This window comes from Ciconia boyciana, chromosome 14, assembly GCF_034638445.1.
Source record: "Ciconia boyciana chromosome 14, ASM3463844v1, whole genome shotgun sequence".
Taxonomy (NCBI): Eukaryota; Metazoa; Chordata; class Aves; order Ciconiiformes; family Ciconiidae; genus Ciconia; species Ciconia boyciana.
Window position 1 is genome coordinate 6,560,538 of NC_132947.1, and position 19,083 is coordinate 6,579,620.

General features: G+C 47.1%; 1 protein-coding gene across 4 annotated transcripts in view; it reads left to right on the forward strand.

The window, feature by feature from the left end:
- PMEPA1 (prostate transmembrane protein, androgen induced 1) overlaps nucleotides 1–18,846 on the forward strand; it is a 52,510-nt gene extending 33,664 nt beyond the window's left edge. For 2 of the 4 annotated variants that reach the window (XM_072878858.1, XM_072878861.1), the window contains 3 exons: nucleotides 7,130–7,284; nucleotides 13,856–13,909; nucleotides 14,010–18,846. In XM_072878858.1, coding sequence (XP_072734959.1) covers nucleotides 7,130–7,284; nucleotides 13,856–13,909; nucleotides 14,010–14,558 — 758 coding nt within the window. In that variant the 3' untranslated portion in view covers nucleotides 14,559–18,846. The remainder of the gene's footprint in view (nucleotides 1–7,129; nucleotides 7,285–13,855; nucleotides 13,910–14,009) is intronic. The other 2 variants (XR_012045100.1, XM_072878860.1) reach the window with 2 other exon arrangements.
- Nucleotides 18,847–19,083: the final 237 nt, after the last annotated feature.

Here is a 19,083-nt window from a genome sequence, read left to right on the forward strand (position 1 = left end):
GGGGCGCTGCAGGGCCAGGACGGGGCGAGGGAGCTCAAGCTGCCTGCCATTAGAAGTGGTCCTTAGCCTCTGTCTTCTGGAGGCTAGAGAGATGCTGCTCAGGTTTGTACAAGACCCGATTACATCTCTCTGTATTTCCACAGGCAAGTTAGAAAAGTCTCAATCTCTTTCTGCCTATTTTATTGAGGTTTGTTAGGCAGCAGGAGGAATCTCTGTACAAAACTGTCCCATTCAGCCTCAGTGTAGAAGTTGTTATAAGCGTGTCAGAGAAAGTGAAGACGAGAGGTGAAGGCGCAGTTCGCAGCGGGGTTCCTTGGCTCTTGCGTTAGGCACTCACAGGATGTTTCTCTGGGAAAGTAAATGACATGTAATTAAAAATAGTCCCTATGTATGGTGGAAAATGGCCAGTCTGGAGACTTGCATACAGCTGGGCTGCAGAGTAACATCCCAGCGTAGACAGGGAGTCTGTTACCTCGGATTGCAGGTGTTTGTGGAGGGTATTCAACAAGACCGTCCTTGCACCGCGGTGGGCTAAAGCCCGAGGCCGGGTCAAACACCCCTCCTGCCCAGCGAGGAGCCTGGCCGCCGGGGGCGAGGGCCCATGTGGGCAGTGATGGCACAGCGGTGATTCAGGGAAAATGCTATTTCCACAGTTCTCTGAAACTTCTGAAATAGCAAAGTCTACGTTGTTCTCAGTCCCTTTTTAGTCCCCCTGACTCTTACTCACTTCCTTTTGGATTTTTCTACTACTCAAATTCACATCAGTTTCTAGATTAGGGGAAACCACTGGAGATAAGCTTTCATTTAAACCCACTTTTTTTGCCTTTTCTGTGACCTGTGCTGTTGCAGATGTTGGGGCAGTGTTGGAAGTTTCCCCGTAGGGGTGGGGCTGTGCCCACCACTCCCAAAGCCTGGTGAAGGCTTTGCCTGCCTCTGTTACCAGCTCTCCTCTGTACCAGACACACGGAGCAACCTCAAAACACAGTTTTAGATGTATTTGCCTGAAGAATGCTGATGAAACGAGTGAGAATGGGGCTCTGATGCTGAGGAACTGTCACAGGAGCATCCAGCAGCTGAGGTGCATCTCCCATCCGTCCTGGGTGAAAATTAACTGATGCTTCACTAACTTTCAGTGGCGAGGCTTGCTCAGGAGGTATCTCATCCTGGCTCGAAGCAGAGTGTTGGGTTGCCTCACACAGGGCTGATGTCCACCAGAAGATGAAATCAGCAGTGGGAGTTTTATCTCTACACCCTTAAGAGCATGGTTTTGGTAGTCTGTGCAAGCTTGTGATCGGACTCGTCGTGTTTGAACTGTCCCAGCACGCTGTTTCAAGTCAGAACTAAGGGGGTTTTAATGATCAAAATACCCAGAGGAAGTGAAAGTGAACGTCGGAGAAGCAAAGTATTCTGCAGGGGATTCTCTGCTTGCTTTAATTTTGTCTCGGCAAAACAGACTTGGGTTTTAGCATGGTGCACCACAGCATTTATGATGACTACCTTTTCTTTTTTTTTTTTAACTTAGGAATTGTGGCTAGTGCAGCTACGTTTGTTCAGCTTTGCCATTATCTCCTGAGTAATTTCACTTCTCATCACTTCCCAAACGATATGCAATTCCAATATATATAGAAATCATAACTGAAGCTTACAGAGAATTGTTTTGAGCCGCAGATGTGTATTATACCAGCTGAAAGCAAAGGTCATCTTGGCTGAGACCCTGTCTGAAAGCTGTTCTGTCCACTTGTAAACAATAGCTGGAGTACCTGTAATTATTGCAGCAAAATGCAGGTGTCTAGATTTTTTTTTTTTTTTTTCCTTCTCTTTATACTTGCCAGTGTTTTGGAGCATTTGTCTTCAGCAGTGATACTCTGTGTGGAAGGAAGCGCATTAATAAACTTTATAGTAAGCATTTTATGAACTGTAATATAGCTGTAAAAAGTAAGGAAACGCATTTAAAGTATATCATAGCCTCACCTCCCCTGCGGCCATTGTGAACCGTGTTGTGTGCAGCGGCTCAGCGCTCCCAGCGTCACCATTGACTCAAATAGCTCTCCCTCCTTGCAAAAATATTAATGAATTTTAAACCCGTGGGTGCCAAGTATTTTGTTCATAGGCACTCGAAGAAGCTCTGAGATGCACCTTTCTGCAGCCACTTCTGTCGAGCCGTGAGCGTGGTCTTCGGTGGGATGAGCAGGGCCGGGTGCCCCGGCAGCCGTGCTGGTGAGGTGCTTCCACGTCGGCGCCAACTGCCATTTTCATAAATTTCAGACACTTTAGAGCCTCGGTGGCCAGGCAGTAGCCCACTGTGGGCAGCAAGGGCATGTGGTGCCTTCCTCCAAAAAGCCCCGTGAGCAGGAGAGCGGCCGCAGCCTGCGCGTTGCAGAGTCTGCAGGCTTTGGGAAGCAGCAGAGTCTCCTATCGTTCATTAATGTAACGCTATAATCTACTGTGAAACCTTTATTCAAGGCCACATGTGGTTTGAAGTGGCAAGCAAGCAACGAACTTGAAGAATGGGACGTGACAAGTGATTTTACTTGATCACGAATATCCAGTTTGAGGATTGTGAGAATCTGGGGGAAAAATGCTTAGTTGCAAAACAGTTGCACGCGTGCTGACCGACTCCCAAAGCTGCAGCGTCTAGACAGAAAATACAGAAAAGCAGGTTGTGTCACTTAAATGTGATGTCTGAACCTGCTAGTTTGAAATGTGTTCTGGAATAAAAATTATGCAAAATTAAATTAGTGTGACCTTACTTTGCATTTGGAGGCTGAATATGCCCGTCTTGTAAAGCCTAGTGCATTTATAACACTTCCCTTGGGGAAAATTAGAGAGAGAAATGGAATGAGGTCTCTTCTAATTGAAAAGTGACAATGATTAGGAAGCCAAATACAAAATGTGTTGAGTATTTTTTTTCTTGTTTTGTTGTGTGTGTGTTTTTAAGAATACCAGTAGAATTATAAATTATGTGCTTTGCAGTTTGGCTTGTTTTTCATTCCCCAAAGGCTTTTTATTAGCATAGCAGCTGAATTGCACTTGTATAATAACGTATTAACTCAAAGTTTGGGTTTTTAATGATCTGTCTTCATTAGTTTGACTGAGCTGCTTGGATAAAATCTTACCGAGTATATCCAGCTTTCCAGTGTGTTGGGTTTTTTTCCCCCTTCTGCAAATGAAGCCCATGAAGACAAGTTAAAACAGAGGGAGAATTGGCAGAAAGTTTGGTGCCTTGAGTGAGTATGAGTCTCTTGAAACTTGAAAAGCACCAATTGAGTGTGTGGGACTTTTTTTGGTTTGGTTTGATTTTTATTTTATTTTTTCCAAAGGGCAGATTGGGCAACATGAGCGTTCTTGGGATTAAAGCTCCTCTCAATGTACCTGATGTGTTTGCTCCTAGGCTCTGCCAGGCTGTGCTGCTCCTCGCAGGCTGGGCTTGGGGTAGAGCGAAGCCCAGGGCACTGTGTGCCCTCTGCTCTTCCCTGAGCTCCTGCTGTGCGGAGAGCAGAGCTTCCTGGTGGGTTTGGCCTCCTCATGTATACATACAGCATTGGGAAGAAATTCTGATTTCAGCTGCACCACCAGAGAAGACATGGGGGCAGATACATTTCTCCTATGTGATACGTAAACGTTCGAGCGCTCGTCCGTGTTGCATGACAAAGGTAGATGTGCTCCGCTGCCATGATTGAGCTGTTTGCTTCCCCCTGCTAACGAAGGAGATCAGAGAAGAGCGAGGCCATTGGCATGAAAAGGCCAAAGTCTGAACGGGGGGAGCTGATCAGATTTTATCGTTCAGACACATTTCACCAAACCCGTTTACAGAATGTTAATTTGCAGCTTAATTGTTCTCCCTCCTCCCACAAAGCAAGATATTAAAATTGCTCTTCTATTGATAACGCCAGTGTGATTGCCAGAATGTTAGACTAGATTCCACATTGAAATAGCCCAATTAGAGGTTGAAGAGCAAGGCATGATGCATGGCCAGACACTGCCTGCACCTCCTGGCCTCGCCCTGCGGGGCTGCAGCCCCTCCAGATGACCAGCTCCAGGAGAACATGGGAGGGAGAGATGGGGCAGGAGGAGACTCCCTGCCGGAAAGCAGCGTCTCCTTCATTCTCGTAATCATGCTGTGCCTTACTGTTGCACCTCTGGGCAACGGTTTTGTAATACCCCAATTACAGGAGTCCCAGAGCCGGAATAAAGAGCATTCAGGGCTGGATGGGGATGGATGAGATGCCAGTGTGTTGTCCCAGATCCTGACGGAATTCCCACTTTTTCTTCTGCTTCATGCTCTGCTCATTGTATGTCTGTACATCTGTGCAGGAAGCTTGGCTTAGGTTGTTTGTAAATGACACGTCTCATGTGTGTTCCTTCCTAGGAAGGAATTAGGGCAGCGCTTCCTGATGGCCAAAACTTCACCCGTGTCACCCAAGTACGGTGACCAACTTAGCAAGGTTTGGTTCATTTAAGGGACCTCTTGTCCTAGGAAAGGAACTTTCCTTTACAACTACCTTGGTCCTGTTTTTCTTCAGAAATATAACCTCATTTAAAAGAAAAGGAAGTTTTCCATCACTGGCCTCATTTATAATATTTTTTGTTGTGTTTTCTTACCGTGGCCAAAGCACTTGCTGCATTCTGAGGCTAAATTGACTCATCTTCCTAAAAACCTTGGTTGTGTTTTTTGTTTTGTTTTTTCTTTTCTGTAATGAATTCCACAAAAAGCGGGCTCTGCACCCAAGCTGGGTGGCTGCTCGCCAGCCTGTGGGCTCTGCTGCCCAGGTGTAGGTGAGGCAGAGGGGCTCTGGGTCAGTGCTCCCCTGGGGTCTGGCTCTTCGTGGGCAGCCTGCGGAGCACCCAGGGGAGCTGTGGGGCATCCGTGCCTGGCTGGGGTGCTGGGGCTTCGCCCCGCCGCTCGGGTGCTGGAGGTCAGTGGGGATGCTCTCGGTGCCTCTGGGTGCAACTGGCACTAGGACATGAGTTGGGCTATGTAGGGACACTCCCCTACATAGCGGGGATGAGATGGGAGGAGACGTTGTGTCCTTTTTTTAATGGTTTTACATCATCCTCTTTTCCCAGCCCTTTAAGTTTTGGTGTGTTTGTGCATCTGGTTAATCTGATTTGTGTTTAGAAGAAACGAGCTCCTGTTTCAGCCCGTTCCTCCAGCACAGGGCACCTGTGGCAGCTCTTGGGTCCGGTCACCTGGCACGCCCACGGGCGAGCTGTACCGCTGCTTTGGGCTGGATCATAAATTGTTGGGAACATGTTTTTTCCAGGCTCTTCCCCTCCCAGTGGCATTCAGGCACCTTGCCGGGCTTGCTGCAAAAGACCCAGAGCTCCTCTTTTAAGAAGATGCCTTTAGCTAAAAGACATTTTTAAGGCAAAACTCCTTTGCAATGCTTGGTTTTTAATCCCTCTCTTCCTACCCCATGTGCAATCTTCCAGTGTAGAGGCAGCTGTGTTTTAGGGGTGCTGCAAGCACATGGGCTCCAAGTCACTCGTACATCTAACTTTAAGTGACAGATAAGGCTCTTGCTTTCAAGGTATAATTCTGCTTTTTGAAGGTGGTGGGCAGAGCTGGTTAAGCATTTTGGGCAATGGCAGAAATAGCTGCTGTTTAGCAGAATGAGCTCCAAGGTAACTGGCAGCACTTGCCACCTGGACTGTTTTCCTGACATTTATTTGCTTTTACTGGCACTTAAATGCCACCTGCCAGGAGAAAACTTTCCATAAAAAAAAAAAAAATTAAATTTGCCTGACTCAGCAGAAGCCACCCCAGCTGGTATGAGCGGTGTGATGCTGCCCTTCGAGGCATGATGGGTCTTCCTGTGTATCTACAGATATATATGTGTGTGTGTCTGTATAGATAAAATACAGCAGCATCCATGATAGCTTAGGACACCGCTTTCCAAAACTGGATTTTATAGCTCTCCCTACCGAGAACCAAACAAAGTTTAAATCACCAGAACTATTGAATTTTGCTGGTCTGGCCCCTCCTTTACGATGAGCACTGGAGTTGCTGCTGCCCAGTCCTGGGCACGGTGAGCCCTGGGTGCTGCTGGCACGAGGAGGCCTGGGGGGAGCGACCGAGCGGTTCGGGGATGGCGTCTGCTCTCTGGGTGCCAAATGCATGGAAATAATGACCCCAGCGCTACGTTTGCCTCCAGTACTCAATTTTCCTTACACTCAGAGAGGTGTGAGGAATTATTTCCTTAGGAAATTTTAGGAGCAGCTTCTTACTGCCTCCTGCCAAGTGTCTCCGGAGTTAACCGGATAGTCTGTTGTTTGCTTGTTCTTGTTTGTTTGGAGGATTTTTGGCAGTTTTCCTTTATGCCAGTTCAAGCCACTCAAGCTGCCACTGTCAGCTGGCCGAGCCCTGAGCCGAGGGATGTCTGGAGCTCTGGGACGTGGCCCGCATCGGCAGCCGCATCGCGCCTGTCTGGCATCTCACCGAAAAGCAGGAGGTCTCCCTGCCTGCGCCCTGCGGCGGATGGGCTGGCGTCGGGGAGGGGGGGCTGCCAGTGCTGGTGCCTGCTGTGCCGTGCCGCGCCGTGCCGTGCCGTGCTGCGGGCTCCCCCTGCCACTGTCGGACACCGGTGACAGAGGGGATGTGTGCCTGGTGTGAGGGTGTGCCGAGGAGGACTTACTTCAGTCCAGTCCTTCCTGGAGGAAGGAGTGGTAGCGATGGGAAGAGAATTGCAGAAATTTAGCTTGCATTTACCTAAATTGTTTCAGTAGGATGAATTATGCTGGTTCATGGCTCCATGGCCCCGAGCGAGGGACGCTCAGCACTGAGATGCTGCTGGTTTTGTACCCGGCAGCGCGGGCATCCAGCACACTGCAGCTGGTCGGGCTTTGGGAACTCCGGTCTGCACTGTAGCTTGGAAACACTCTGCTTTGTAGATTGTCTTTAAAGATCCCTCCTAGAGACTCTCTGTGGCACTGAAAAAGTGAATTAATGAGTTTTTTATTGAGTAAGTAGCTGGGCTCAAAGCATGCAGAGCCCACGTAGGCATGTGTGAGGGCTTTATGGGGGAGGGATGCAGCAGTGTCATTAGCGTCTCGGCCACATTAGTTCTTCTTGTGCTCAATTGCATGCTGCTTTTTCTGGTGGCTTAAAGTCTGTCTGTCTCTCTTGCAGCGGAGTTGGAGTTTGTACAGATAATCATAATCGTGGTGGTGATGATGGTGATGGTGGTGGTGATCACGTGTCTGCTGAACCACTACAAACTCTCTGCGCGATCCTTCATCAGCCGGCACAGCCAGGGGAGGCGGCGAGACGAGAACCTCTCATCAGTAAGTCACGCCCTGCTCTTCCAACCCACCCTGTCCTGCGCTGTTTGCCAAATGATGTGACATTGGAGAAACTTTAGAGCCAAAGGCATTAGTTCGGGTCGTATTTGCCCGTGTGCCACTTGGCACTGCATGGAGAGATACCCTCCAGGTTGGGTCTTGGCATCATCTTCTGTCTCTCAGTTATTGGGGCCCTTGTAGGGATGCCTCTGGCTCTTTAGGGTGCTATATGTTGTAATATATGGACAGCCATAGCCTCTGCCTTTGCCCTGAGCTTTGCAATTTGGACTTTACATCGGTTAAGTAACTGCACGAGGCTGTTCTTGGCATGTCCTGTTCCTGAAACCACCACGTACCCTCAGCTGGTTCAGGTGCATATGCCTTGCCTTTAACAGCCCCAAACTATCGAGTCCTTTGGTGGCTCCAGTTGGAGAGTCCCGAATGACTGTATAAAAAGTTACTGCCTGCTTTGAAGAGAATAGGAAGTCCTGAAAGACTTTCTCCAGTTTTCACCAGTGGTGCTGCTGTTACTGTGGTGGAGGGGTCAGAAAACAGTTGTCAGCCAGACGAGCAGAAATCTTTCCAAGGGGTGCTCGAGAGGTTCTCTCTGTAACCCAGGCTCCCTGCTTCATAAAAGCCCGAGGAGAAATGTGTTAATTGTACCTCTGACGGGGACTCGAGGGGGAGCCTCTCCAGCCTCGAGGCAGATGTTGGTTTATGCAGTTTCCTCACATGCAGCAGCTCAGAGAGGCTTACAAGAACCTATAGAGAAAAGACATCACGTTTTCTTGGAGGGTGAGCATGTACTGTTCACCGCTGCCTACATGGCTCTGTCTTCAGTGCAGGGATATCTTGTACTGATACTTTTTTTATTTTTAGCATTCGCCCTGAAGGATCTTAAAGCTCTCTAAACGATAGGGCTTCCTCAAGGTCACTGCTTCGCGCCCGCTCCTCTGCAGGCTTCCAGGGCAGGCTGAGCACACCGGTGCTGCCTTGTGGTGGTCTGCGTGGGGCTGTGCTCTCTTGTGTCAAATCCATGCTCGCTGCAGGAAAAAGATCAAATACTGGGATTGCTTTCTTTTTTTTATTCTATTTTTTCTTTTCTTTTTCTCATCTTTTTTTTTTTTTTTTTTTTTTTTTTGAGAGAGAGAGATATCTAACATCTTTCATTAAGTAAGTCTTCGGTACAGCGCTGTTGAAGGCTGTCCAGCCGGCAGATGCCCAGGGCGCAGGCTGTCCCTCTGCTCCGTAGCTGCTCTTTTTGTCACACATTACACACAGCAGACGAAGGTCCCTTATCGGACACTGTACCAAAGTGAGGAAGACACCGCTTGGGATGGAGAGCTGCTACGCAAACCCCAAGCCCAATTAAGCCACCCTTCGTTTTGTGGGCTGTGGAGCGTGTCTCCGGAGGGCACGGCAGTCAGCTCGGCTCGTGGTCATTTATCAAAGTGCGTGATCCCGCATTAAACCAGCCGGAGCGAGGGTGGTGAGCGCTCAAGCACCTGCCTGCTTTGGGGATCGGAGCTAAACTCCCCGCACGTGTGCCGGCTCCTCCCGGCGTTACAGAAATCTCGTGTCTCTTCCTGTCGTTCCGTGCACCCCCTTCCAACAGTAGCAGAACGTGGGCATCCAAGCACGTGAATTATTAAAAATATCGGAAAGATTGTTTTCCCATTTTCAGGTTTTTTACTGTTTTATCATGTCCAGTATGTTTTACTTGAACAATACCAAAATGTTTAATTTTGCATTTTCAAAGCAAATATCAGATCAAGCCTTTTTTGTTTTAATATACTAATTTCTGTTTTCTTAAGTGGCCTGGTTTTTATTTTCTTTAAAAAGAGGAAAGAAGGCTGACATGGAAAGAGAAGAGAAAATCACATGGAGATTGAACAAAAATTTCAGGTTGAATCAAAAATTTTGACTGTTTAAAAAATAATGCGTTTCCCCTTTTTTCTTTTTTTTCTTTTTAAATTTTTTTTTCTATTTTAGATTTCACCACGCCAAAATTTCCAGCCATTTCTTGGCCCAGTCCCCACACCAAAACAGCTCTGTTATTTATTCAGCCTTCAGACACATCAGTGATGAAATAGCTTTTCAGCAAAGGTTTACCTCCATGCCTCTGCTAGACCTCAGTGAGGATGCGGAGGCTTCAAAACCTTTCTCAGAGCTAAGGAGAGAAATGTAAACGTACCTTTTTGAGGTTTTTCCCCCCTTTTTATAATTTTTCCCCTTCTCCCTGCCCCTCTCTGTGCTGCGAGTGCAGCGTTGATGGAGTCCCAAGCTTCCCTGTGGCCCGAGCACCCTCCTGACGGGACAGAGGAGCCCCTTGTGTGGCTTCTTACAGTGGGATCAGTCATAATAAAGATCTTAAAGGTAGCTCCGCTTGGATTCAGCACAGCATGCCTTTTTGTAGAAAACAGCCCCAATCTAAACGAGCGCTGAAGGCTGGCAGGCAGAGGCTACACTGAACTGGGTACCGGTTTGTGTAATCCATTAAAACTTGCGCTCAACTGGTGTTGGGCTTTTTAAATCCCAAACTTCATTTTGCTGTTGTGACCACAGACGGGCACTGGAGCTGCATGCACAGTTTTCATCTTTTGAAATATTGAAGTAGTTTATCCCATGGTCAGGATGCTGCTAGGTCTGCCGGAGTTGTCCTTTTTTGTTGTTGTAGCTCAAAAATTACAACTGAAGGAGAAATTAATTTCCCTAAAGGTTTTTTTTTTAATGTGGTTCTTGCTAGCAAGAATTCCTGTATTATGTCATGTGTTTCTCCATCACCATTCTCGCTGTACTTAAACTCTGTCTCCTTTATTTTTCCAGAACTAAAAATATTTAAGAATGCTACTAAAAACCTCTTTGCAATAAGAATGGCACTGTCCCTGCACCTTTGGAACAGTGATATCCCACTCCCCCAAGAAAAAGTGGTTTAAATGCGATTTCCAAGCATACCTTTGTCCCCTAAAATGGAAAATACAAGTCCTCCTGAAGTCTCTCAGAGACTTAATCTGCACCATGCAGCTTTACAGAGAAAATTCTCTGACATTACTAAAACAAGCGGTTCTATAAAAGTCGAAGATTGATCTCTAAAAAGAAATTTAAAAGTAATTTTAGGTTCTGCAGTGAGTCCTGGAATAGTTGCGGAGGCTTTTACAGCTGTATTGCTCATCAGACAACAGAATCTCAGCTTTCGTTTCAGAAAACCATAGCTTTCTAGACTCAGCCATTGTTGAGATGAATTCATATCCTAAATATTCCGAAAATCAGAGGTGAGCGAGGAGAGCCCCGAGGATGAGGATTTACAGCAGTGATGCTCCCTCACGGGGCAGCGCCCCGTGGGCTCGGTGGGGCTGTGTAGCCATCCCACGGCCAAAGCGTGAAGGCTAAAAGTATGTATGTTTTCTGTCTCTGAGGCTTTGCCCTCCTCTGACTACTGATTTCCAGCAATTTTAATCTCACTACTGAGTTTTTAGGAGAGATGAGCTGTTACCCACATGGGCTTCACAGTAGTGTGTGAGGCAGAGGGTCGGTGTCGGCGAGCGGTGAACGTGCGTGTGGTCGGTCAGCCGTGGGCATGTAAGTGCGTCCGGGTCAAGCCCTGGAGTCCCGGGAGAGGTAGTTAATAACAGCTGCAGAGGTCCAGCTCCTACAGAAAATGGGTCTCCTGTCTGCTCCTTACCTCTCTGCGGATCCCATTTTAGTGGTGTTTCTCCTGGTTTGCTGCTCTTGCATCCGCGTGTTGCCCAGAGCGTTGTTCCTGGACCTCATCTGTGCAAGCAGATGAGTTAATGTGTGAGCCAGAGCTTTTCTTCTCCACGTCTGGGTGGGATATTGGATGCAGGCTTTGGGTGAGTGGGTACTGAGGGGTAGGGTACGTTTTGGGCGGAGCAGCTCACGTAAGGGTGTGTATGTGCCCTCCCCATCGCCCGCCGCAGCGGGAAGCCCCGGCTGAGCGCAGGGATGCTCCGCACACCGGGAAGCGCCGGGCTGCAGCCGCCTTTGCGGGACCGGCTGACATCACTCCTTGGAAAGGGGGAAGCAGATGGGATATTGCCATGGCACTGCCCACTGCCAAGTTAAATATAAAACATCTAGCAGAAGGCAGCGGGGTACTCGCTGCTCAGGAAGTCTGCCACGGGGGCATGGCAAAGTAAACACAGTTTTCGGAGTGCTTCCCGCTCCTGCCCGCCGCTTCAGCATCCTTCGGGATGAGGTGAAGGGCTGGCAGCGCATGAGGCAGCGCTGGAAACCCTCCCCGTGCCCTTTGGTGTCAGCGCCGTGGCTGAGCTGGGGTTAGAGGCAAGGGTTTGATCTGTGGCAGATGCAGTTCCTCTTGGGTCTTTTGGCTGCTGGGGGAATTTGACTGTAGACTATCCCTGCAGGCAAGAAATACATTTAAAATGGACCAGACTAAACAGTTGATGCCTGTGTAAACAGTTGCATATTGAAGTCTCAAGGTCTGTATAAAACACGGCATTGCATTGCTCAGGGAGGGCTATGCAGCACACAGCTCAGGCAGCGTGTCCATTAGTTGTAGCCAGGGAGGGTGCCAGTGTTGCGGCACTTAACCTCTGCTCCAAGGAGATGCTCCCTAAAAAACACCGAGAAGTGGGAAGAATCTGGGCCATCTCATTTCCATATAAATCACTGTTTTCCTTGCACTGGCAACAGGACCGCCTTGAGGTTTATGTGCAGAGCTGAGCTTCAAAAACAGGAACCTGATGGAATTCTCTCCATACCTGATAGCACGTGCGATGCCACAAGAGAAAATATATTCCAAAGTTGGGAAAAATAAGAAGAAAAAGGGAGCGGGGAGGAAGAGGAGGGAGGAGGATATCATGGGTGGCTGCTTTGGAGATTTTAACAGTGCTGGTGCTGTGTTTCGGGCAGTCGGACGTGTGTTGCGGGATGCCCGGGTGCTGAGGCTCCTGCCGCAGGGCTTGGGGCTGGCTCTGCCCGCAGGGGCACCCCCGCTCTGTCTGCTCCCAGAGACGCTTCCGGGGGGAGCGGAGATGCGGAGGTGCTGCTCAGCCACTCAGTGGGATAGCTGCAAAGGTATGCAGTAATGTTTTCCCTTGCATGCCGCAGCCTGGTATGAGGCCAGATGTGCTTCACAGCTGGGTGAGGTCCAGGGAGCATCAGACAGGCAAAATCCCTTCTGACTTTATCAGCGAAGGTGTCTGTGGTGCTGCGGTACCATTGCAGCTTTTTACAGGCTTTCACCGGGGCACCGGGCTGCCCAGACCACCACCACGGTTATTATAGAAATAGGCGTTTTCCTAGTGGGAAAGCTTGTGCTTTGCTCATCGGGAGAGCCCTGCTGCATAGGCTGGGCCCGAGCATGGCCTTTGGGTGGGACACCTTAAAGGGGAAAAGGGGAAAAAGAAACACCCTTGGCATTTTTTTTCCACTGGTGGTAAATACTTCTGCCTGTGCCTGACTTGCTAGTGCCAGAACTGGAGATTCACCTGCAAGGAACTGAGAAGTGCCAGCTATTCCAGGTTATAATTATGAGCCTTCTGGCTTGTTTTCCTCCAGCCCTGCTTGCCGGGGGGATGTTGCTATATGTGAATATTAGCAATATTTAAATATTTTAGTTCTTAAGGCAAGTGTCTAGGGTGAACTGTGTACGCTCAGAGTATCACCAGCAAATGGGAAGAACCTTTGTTTGTTTGTTTTGATCATGAATTGTAAACTAATCTCATGGTTCAGGGGAAGTTGGCTTGTGGCTTTATCATGCCTGGGGTTGCTGGCGCCTGGGTTCGGATTGCAGGATCAGGGTGATGCTTGCAGTGTAAGGAAGCCTTGGACCACAGTTCCTCAGTCTGTTTAAGCCAAGGACCACTTATCTTTTTGGGGAAAAAATACTCTGGAACCATCCTGTTGCTACGGATTTCTACTTTTTTTTTTTAGCCAAATCAAAATTAGGCTTAACATTTGGTTATTCACTTATTATCTTTATTTTCCCATGATTTCCTTGATTGTGTGCATCAGAATGTGGGTGTGAGGTTTTTATTTTTTTTAATTTATTTTTTTTTTAAATCTTGTCATTATTTCATGGAGCATTTTCTGATGTCTTGTGAATCACCCACGGCTCATGGATCACAAATTGAAAAATACTCCTCTGGCATGTTTGAACCAGGGAGAGAAACACGCTGGGTGGGTGTGGGTGGGAGGGGGGGAAGTCTGCAAATGGGAGAGCGTTGTTTGCTGGTGTCGTTCTCATCATTCATTCTGCAAGTGATCTGTTAAATAAATGGAGGGGAAAATGGAGGGAAATTTTAATCAGAAGTGTTGTTTTCAGTGGTAATATGCTAATACCCTCAGCATATACCCATATGATACCCGGCAGATATGATAATAGCTAATACCCCTACTGGAGCTGGTTGCCTGCGTGGAAGAGGCTGTGTGCCGTGCGTTGCCGCAGCCGGGGCAGGAACGCGTCGACGGCAGCAGCAGCATCTTACCTGGGCTCTGGTGCAGGATGAAACCTGGCACGAGCCGTTTGCAGAAGGAGCTTAACCACTGCTGGCAGTCCGACTCACTCTGCACTCTCTTCTTTCCAATGCAGGAGGGAAGCCTGTGGCCTTCGGAAAGCACCGTGTCCGGGAATGGAATAACAGAGGTGAGGGCGATGCGGGTGCGGGTGCCGCTGCCTTTCCCGCTGTCCCAGGCTGCAGCGTCTCACGCTTCTCGCCCTCTTTTTCTCTTTTTCTCCCTTTCAGCAGCAAATCTACACCCCGAGACCCAGTGACCGCCTGGCAGTGCCATCCTTTCTGCAGAGGGACCGCTTTAACAGATTCCAGCCAACCTACCCCTACATGCAGCACGAGATCGACCTGCCGCCCACCATCTCGCTGTCGGACGGCGAGGAGCCCCCCCCGTACCAGGGACCCTGCACGCTGCAGCTGCGAGACCCCGAGCAGCAAATGGAGCTCAACAGAGAGTCGGTCCGGGCCCCCCCCAACAGAACCATCTTCGACAGTGACTTGATAGATAACTCCGTGTACGGGGGGCCGTGCCCCCCCAGCAGTAACTCTGGCATCAGCGCGACCTGCTATGGGAGCAATGGTAGGATGGAGGGACCGCCGCCGACGTACAGCGAGGTGATAGGGCACTACCCCGGGTCGACGTTTTACCAGCACCAGCAGAACAACAACGGCATGCCCTCCATCTTGGAGGGCAGCAGACTCCATCATTCACAAATCAATGGCCTTGAGAGCACAACCGCGTGGAACAAAGAGAAAGAGAAACAAAAAGGGCACCCCTTTTAAAAAAAAAAAAAAAGGAAAGGAAAAAAAAAGAAAAAAGCAAGAAAGTAAATGAAACACTCTGCACTTCTCGTTAAAAGAAAAAGGAGAGAGAGAGAGAGTTGAGGAAGATGAGCAAAGAAAAAAAAAAAAGCCCTTCCCCATCTCTCCATGTATAAATATTTACTTGTTATGTCTGGTCTGAATGCACAAGCCTACCAAGCTTGCAAAAACATTTCTTTATTGAGCTGTGTCTAGACGTTTAAAAAGGAAAAAAAAAAATCAACCGTAGTCTTTTTTTTTTTGTTTTGTTTCTAGTTGAGCTGTGTGTGAATGCTTTTTTTTGTTTGATTATTTCACTTATCTTTAAAGACAAAATATTTGCACAAAAAACATTTTGTTTAAAGATCTGCAATATAAATATATAAATATATATTAAAAATAAGAGAAAGTGTATGTGTAAGGAGCAGGAGTATTTTTGTATTAGAAGAGGCCTATTCAAAAAAAAAAAGTTGTTTTCTGAACTAGAAGAAAAATGGCAATTTTTTGAGTGCCAACTCAAAAAGCGTGTATTACATTGTAAAAAAACAAAAAACAAAAAAAAAATCAAAAGCAGGGGTTTAGAGTTATTTATATAAATGTTGAAATTTTGCACTATTTTTTAATATAAATATGTCAGTGCTTGTGTTGGTCAAAGCCTCTATCATGTCTACCATGAACCTGTTAAGGGATATATGTTGAAGTGAAGAACAAAGTAGCTGGAAGGGGGTGGAAAAACGCTGAAGTGGAGATGCCAGCCCTGGGAGGAGCGGTGAGCGAGACTGCATCTTATGCAAATCCTTAATTTCCAGAGTCCCTGCGCGTGGCTGCCGACAGTCACGGCTTTATACATTCCCTACAAAGCAAGAGGAGTTGGTGTGTGTCTGTATGTCATCCGGTAGGATTATTGGAGTAAAAAGGTAAAATAAAAACTCCCTGCTTCTGAGAGTCAGTAATGACCGAAGCAGACAAAAATTACTTGATTTTTTTTTTTTTTTTTTTTTTTTTTTTTTTTTTGGGACAACCTCTAACTTTTTGGAGGGGGGTGGTGGGGATGAGAATAAACTTCTGTGTCTGAAGGAACAAAGTGTTTTTTGGTTTATTTCTTTCAATGTTCAACTGAAGGGCCCTATTATTTGGAGCTAAAGCGGTAATTATGGAAGTTAACGTGAGTAAATGGTAACGTACCCGCTGGCTGCCTTTCAGCTGGGGTTTAAATATCTCATTACAAGTACGAGCTGAAAAGTGTGGTGGTGGTGAAAGTCATTTTCATTTTGTATTAACCTCCCAAACCTCTATTTGGGATAAACGGGCGCAGCCGTGTCTCGCAGCTCTGCCGTCCCCTGGGCTGCCTCTGGTCATCGCTATTTTTTACTTTATTATCCTAGCTAAAGAGGCGTCAGATACAGTAGATGGAAATGAACCTGCTCCTGTGATGTATTAATTAAAGGCTAAAGAAATACGCTTAACACTTTAGAAGCAAACCCCCTTTACCTCTTCTGAAGATACCCTCATCCACAGCAGCACGGTCCCACCTGCCCTCCCGCCCGCCGGGTGTTGTGCGTCTTTAATTTATCTTGGTTTCGGAAGCATTTTGTCTTACTATGCTATTGTTTACATTTTTATATTGCGTAGGTGTCTGGTAGGTGTTTTACCCTCGCAGTGAATTTGTATGTGACGGAGCGAGCGAGTGAGAAACCCGAGAGAGAAACGCGCGAGAGAGAAAGCGAAAGGGAAAAAACCTGTTCTCGGTCCCGTCTCCCCAGCCCGGAGAGCATCGCTCCAAGCGCGAGGAGGGGTCGGTAGGGGAACCACAGAGAGCGAAGATTTTACAAGGAGGTGTGATTTCATTTCTGCAGGATGCTATCTAGTAGAGTGACATAAATGAAAGATATAAAGGCAATAACTATTGTTTTTAAGCAACTTTTCTATTACTTGAAAAAAAAAAACCATGAGAACGGTTTTGAAGTTCTGACCATTTGAACAATATTTATATATATTTTAAAGAAGACGATGAATAGCTGAACTTGAAGTTTGATCATTATTTTTGCTTTTTTTTATTTTTGCCTAGAAATAGTCCTGTACCTTCTCAATATTTCAAACTGCTTTTCCACAGCTCTTGAAATCTTCATAGCTTTACAGTCATGTAACCTAAGTTTTGATGACCTAAAAAAAAAAAAAATTCCACAAAAAAAGTCATGCAAAGGAATAAATCTAGTTTGTCATGAAAGGTACGAAACCGATGAATTTATACGAGTTTTTAAAATGTATCTTTCCTTTATGTAACATGTCTATTTAGTGCCTTATTAAAGAAACGGTAACCCTCCCTTTTTAGAGAGGGGAAAACAAAATCATCGTTAGCATCACGAGTAACCAGCGTCTGGTCTCTTGCTCCTTTGGACCTTGCATTTAATTTTGCAGTCCCCCTTTCCCGGCAGCGCTGCCGGCTCCCGGAGCAGCTCCGTGCCTGGCCACGCAGGCTGCTCTGCCGCTGCGCTTCGGCTGTTTGTAGGGGAACCCGAACACGTTTATGCACATTATCCTACCCGGGGAAGTAGGAAACTGTGGTGGATATTGTAAATGAGATACCAACCAAAAGAGAAACCGAAATATAATATCTACTGCCCTCTTGAGCCAAAATGCGTGAATAGTGTTGTTGGGGTTGAAGTTGGTTGGTTTGGTTTTTTTTTTTGGGGGGGGGGGGTGTTCTGTGATCTGAACTAGTTTGTTCGCTACACAAAAACTGTTTACCTCAGCAGGTTTTGGGTGGAATATGCATCACACGTTTAAAACTGAGCGGTGAATAAGGAGGTGTCGTGGGGACTGGAGGTTGTTAAGTGGCGGGACTGTCCTGTCGCGTGGCGTCACCTGGCCACCAAACCCCGCAGAGAGGTCAGGGAGGTGGGGAGGGTCTGGAAAGGCGCGGAGGGGTAGTGGGAGAGGGACTAAAAATGCAGTGCAATTAAACCCAGCTCTCGTGCTTTGAAGTCCTCAAAATTTCAACCGATTCTCTGGGGTTTTTTCCCTATTTTTTTTCTCTCTCCCCAATCCACTCCCAGTGTGAGCTTTTATTTGTCAAGCATCACCCCAAGCATCTGCAGCTGAGTGATGAGTTTGTTGAGTTCCTGGGTCCAGTTTCATTTACCCCTTTCTCTAGTTTGGGGAATTTAATGAGTGTGAAATGGGGTGGCTCATCGACACCAAATTTCTACTGCAAATGATGCCTTTCAGCCCATGCCATGCACAAGCAAAAACCAAGCTGCCACCTTTCCCACTGCCCGTGCAGGTCCCTGGGGAGCGGCTGCAGCCCCGGTGGGGGGGAGCCCCGGGTCCCAGGCAGCGGGTGCAACTCGAGTCCACCTTGATGGAGCCAAGTTGTCGCCTTTTGTCTTTCTTCTGTCCATCCCTCTGCTTTGCAGTCCCGAGAACTGTGTATTTCAAGTGCAGATACCAGATCTGGGGCCCAGATCAACTCCAAGTTCTGAATGGGTGTTTAGAAATAATGGTCTGTTCTTTTTTATTATTGTTGTTGTTGTTGTTGTTGTTATTGTTATTATTATTATTACTATTTAATGTTACGTTTTGCCTCGGGGTCCATTTCTTCCCAATTCCCACGTCCCGTATTGCCACCAAGGCAGAGAATTTGCTTTGCACACCCTTGCCGATGTCTCTACTCGTTTCCTTCTGGCCTTCATGCAGCTCAGGGGAGAACTGTACTAGAAGCTGGACTGCGGTCCTGCTCCGTAGGAGTCTCTAGCATCTTGCAGCTGCCAGCAGAGAGATTCAGGCCCCTTAAGAATGATTTATTTTTAAACAAATACAGAAGAAACAAGGCATTGCTAATGCTTAGCAACCTCTTGCCCTAGCCTGCCTTTTTACTCGAAGTTTTAAGAGTCACGTTAGCTTTAAAAGGGGTTGTTAATCTTACAGAGTTCCTTAGCTTACAGTACGGCAAACAGCATCCTTAAAGTGCCCCCCAAATCTTAATGGCCTGGAATGGGAACGTGGCTTTGTCCATCGGGATGGTGAGGAAGGATGGGTTTCATTTGGGGCTGACACTGGTAAAACTTGTGTTCCCTTCACAACCCTCGATTTCACCGGTTTGAAGATTCAGCTTTATTAATCTAGTGCATTGTTTCCGTAAGTGTTACGAAATTCATTCTATCTTAAGTGGGGGTATAAGGAAATCCAATTGCTTTCTGGAGAATCACCCTTTTGTATGTGTATTGAACTATAAAATTGCACTAACTGCTATATTAAAAAATAAATAAAAGCCCAACATTTTTACTAAGGATCAGGAAAAGACTGAATCCAGATGTGTAGCATTAACAGTGCTAGGCGAGAACAGAATGAATTTTTAGTCTCTTCTGTCTCTGTATCGCTCAGAGATTTTCTATGTACAACACAAAGCTACAAAAAACAAAAAGTTTTCCAGAAACCGCGCTTCAAATTTTTGCTGTACTATAGAAGCTCATGAAGGACAACATTAAAGTCCTAATTTGCCTGCCTT